Below are 2,728 nucleotides of genomic sequence, written 5' to 3'. Positions count from 1 at the left end.
AAAAAAAAAAAAAAAGGAATGCTCATGCAACTGTTAGCTGACCAATCAGAATTAGCATGAACTTATTACGTGCAGCTAAAAGTAAAAACTTTAGCCGGCCCGCCCGTCATTATTACTGAGGCTCAGTGCGCTGCGCGACGCGGTCGGCCTGACGGGACTGGGACTTGATTTCTCGATCGCAACAGCGCAGCCTGTTAACTTTTCTCTCTCATTTACATCACCGAACCTCTCATCAATTTCTGCTTGCTAGGCGCAACAACTTGCTCACAGACACTCGTCATTACAGTGACAGCCAATCTCGGATTTTTTTTGTGATTTGATCTCTATTGCAATCGGCTTTGCGCGTCACGTCGTCTAAGTCGCCGATAAAGTCGAGTCGTCTTTATCGCCATTATCGATAGCATCGTGCGCGCTCGCTCCTGCTATCGATTACATCCAACCCGACCTGTACCTCCCTCGACGACATCCCTTCGAACAAAATGGAGGAGGACGGGACGCAGATTCTTGCTCAAGCAGCACTCGATCCAATTTCTCGACCAGACTCGACTTCGACTTCCGCATCAAATCTCCAACATGGACTGCCAGGCATCTCGGCCCTCGCTGCTGCCAACGCGGCTACAGACGCTACAGCTCAGTTAAGGTACGGATTGGATACTTGCAGAATCACCCATACACAAGCATAGCAACAAATGCGCAAACTTGACACTTGCGAAGAGTCACAGCAAAGCGAACCTCCAATCCATCCATCATCATCCCCCCAAACAATTCCAGCCAGGTCTTTTCACGTTGCACCTGAACTAACCCTTGTCTACAGAGCTTCTGTCGCAGCATCGCCCGCTATGTATCCTACTGCCTCTCCTGCCGCTACGAGTGGGGGATCTGGAAGTACTATGGTGAGTTTGGATCCTTTTTCTTTATCAAAATCTTATCATTGCCTTCCCGTCGCATCTTACATTGCATGTCACCACTGCAATCTTATCTCGACAACCGCGGACCACAATCCGTCCCGGTTTTTTCGCAGCCATGACACCAAACTTGGGCTTATCGCCTTCCAATTGATACAATCACGTGGCTTATCTTCAAACCTTGCCACGCTATCCCTCGTCAGGATGGATGGTGGGTCTTTGCCGCGGGCTTATCTGGCTTATCAAGCCAGTTACGTTGCAGCCAAAGAATTTTACTCCATCCTCTTATCGTGACCGAGATAATAATCAGCGCTCTCCCTCCCACTTTCGCATCTAATCACTTTATGTTCATGTTCACCAACCGGCAATATGATGGCAACTAACGGATCTACGCAGCCTACCTGCCACAATTGCAGCACCTCGACAACCCCATTATGGCGTCGCGACGAATTTGGCGCTGTCCTTTGCAATGCCTGTGGCTTGTTCCTTAAGCTACATGGCCGAGCACGCCCAATTTCTCTCAAGACCGACGTTATCAAGAGTCGCAACAGAGTGAAGACTATGCGCCCTGATTTGGCGAACAAGAAAAAGGTTAGTTCAATGCTTTCCGATCTTGCGCTCCTTGTTAACATTGGCCAGATGCAACAGCAACAGCAGCAACAAGCCGCACAAGGATTTGGCACGACCGATGCGAACAGTTATGATACCACTGGACAGGCCGCAGCCGCTGCAGCACACGCCGCGCGACAAGCGTCCCAAAACAACGCGAATGGTCATGATGGAGACTCGCCTCGCACTGGCACCCCCTCGATGTATGCGCATGGCCTATCCTCCTTCATGGTTGACGATCCGTACCCAAGCGGCTATGCCCAAACAGCCGAAGGTCATACAACATTGCCCATGAATGGAGATCGCAAGAACGATGCTTCCCAATCGCGGGAGCAGCTTGTCGCGCAAAACGCTACCCTTAAGACACGGGTCAGCGAACTTGAAGTAATTATGGAATTCTTGAGAGGTGGTTATAATCAAGAACAAGGGACAGTTTCTAAGGTCGAATACGACCAGGTGGTCTCCGACCGTGAAGCATTGAGGGAGAGCGAGGCTCAGCTACGAAAACAACTCGAGGACAGCCACCGACGCGAGAACATTCTAAAGCGACGTCTAGATGATCTTGAGCTTGAGCTTCATGGGGTCCACTCAGGCAGCCCAGGCTCTGATGAACGACCTGCCAAGAGGCCCCGCACCACTGACGACGACGAGCCTTACAAGACCCAATTAGAAAAAGACATCAAGGCTGCTGCTGATGCACTTCTTGCTTCCGATGCCTCTAGGTCTCACGAGGTCACCGAAAATGCCCCTGCTCAGTCGTCCGAGGCGGCACAATCTCTGGATGAGACAAAACAAACCGACCCTGCCCCCGAGACCGATGATGTTCCTATCGACCCTGATATGCCCATGATGGACGATGCTCATCAATCAGAAGCGAAAGTACAGGCCCCCGAAGATGCTGGTGTTGATGCCCCTGCAGCCACTGATAGGTCATCTGAGGCCGCGGATGATACAGAAGCTGCTGTATCCGAGACCGCTGCCGCGTCCGAGACTGCAGCTACATAAGAAGACTTATGCTGTGAACAATCTGATGAGCGATGTGTTTCTCGAAGCTCGATCGAGATTTGAGAATGGCAGGTGGGTGTCAGAAGAATTATCCCCTAAGGCTCAGGGTACAGAAATAAAGAAGCCTAAGCCCCAGCCTAAGTCAGCATAAGATGATTAAAAGATTTCGTCTTTTATGCTCTAGGCGGCCAATTCTTATGACGCCCTGA

At 50.7% G+C, this 2,728-nt stretch overlaps 1 protein-coding gene across 1 annotated transcript; it reads left to right on the top strand.

The window, feature by feature from the left end:
• Positions 1–479: 479 nt before the first annotated feature.
• Positions 480–2,519, top strand: FIESC28_11504 (uncharacterized protein; the record flags this gene model as incomplete). Its single annotated transcript, XM_031165626.1, has 3 exons — positions 480–640; positions 815–893; positions 1,302–2,519. 3 exons carry the CDS (start codon positions 480–482, stop codon positions 2,517–2,519), a joined length of 1,458 nt encoding a protein of 485 aa, XP_031010315.1.
• Between the last annotated feature and the right edge of the window lie 209 nt (positions 2,520–2,728).

Source organism: Fusarium coffeatum (assembly GCF_003316985.1).
Source record: "Fusarium coffeatum strain FIESC_28 chromosome Unknown BRIP53273_contig_418, whole genome shotgun sequence".
Lineage (NCBI taxonomy): Eukaryota > Fungi > Ascomycota > Sordariomycetes > Hypocreales > Nectriaceae > Fusarium > Fusarium coffeatum.
This window is presented reverse-complemented; position numbering and strand designations above follow the sequence as displayed.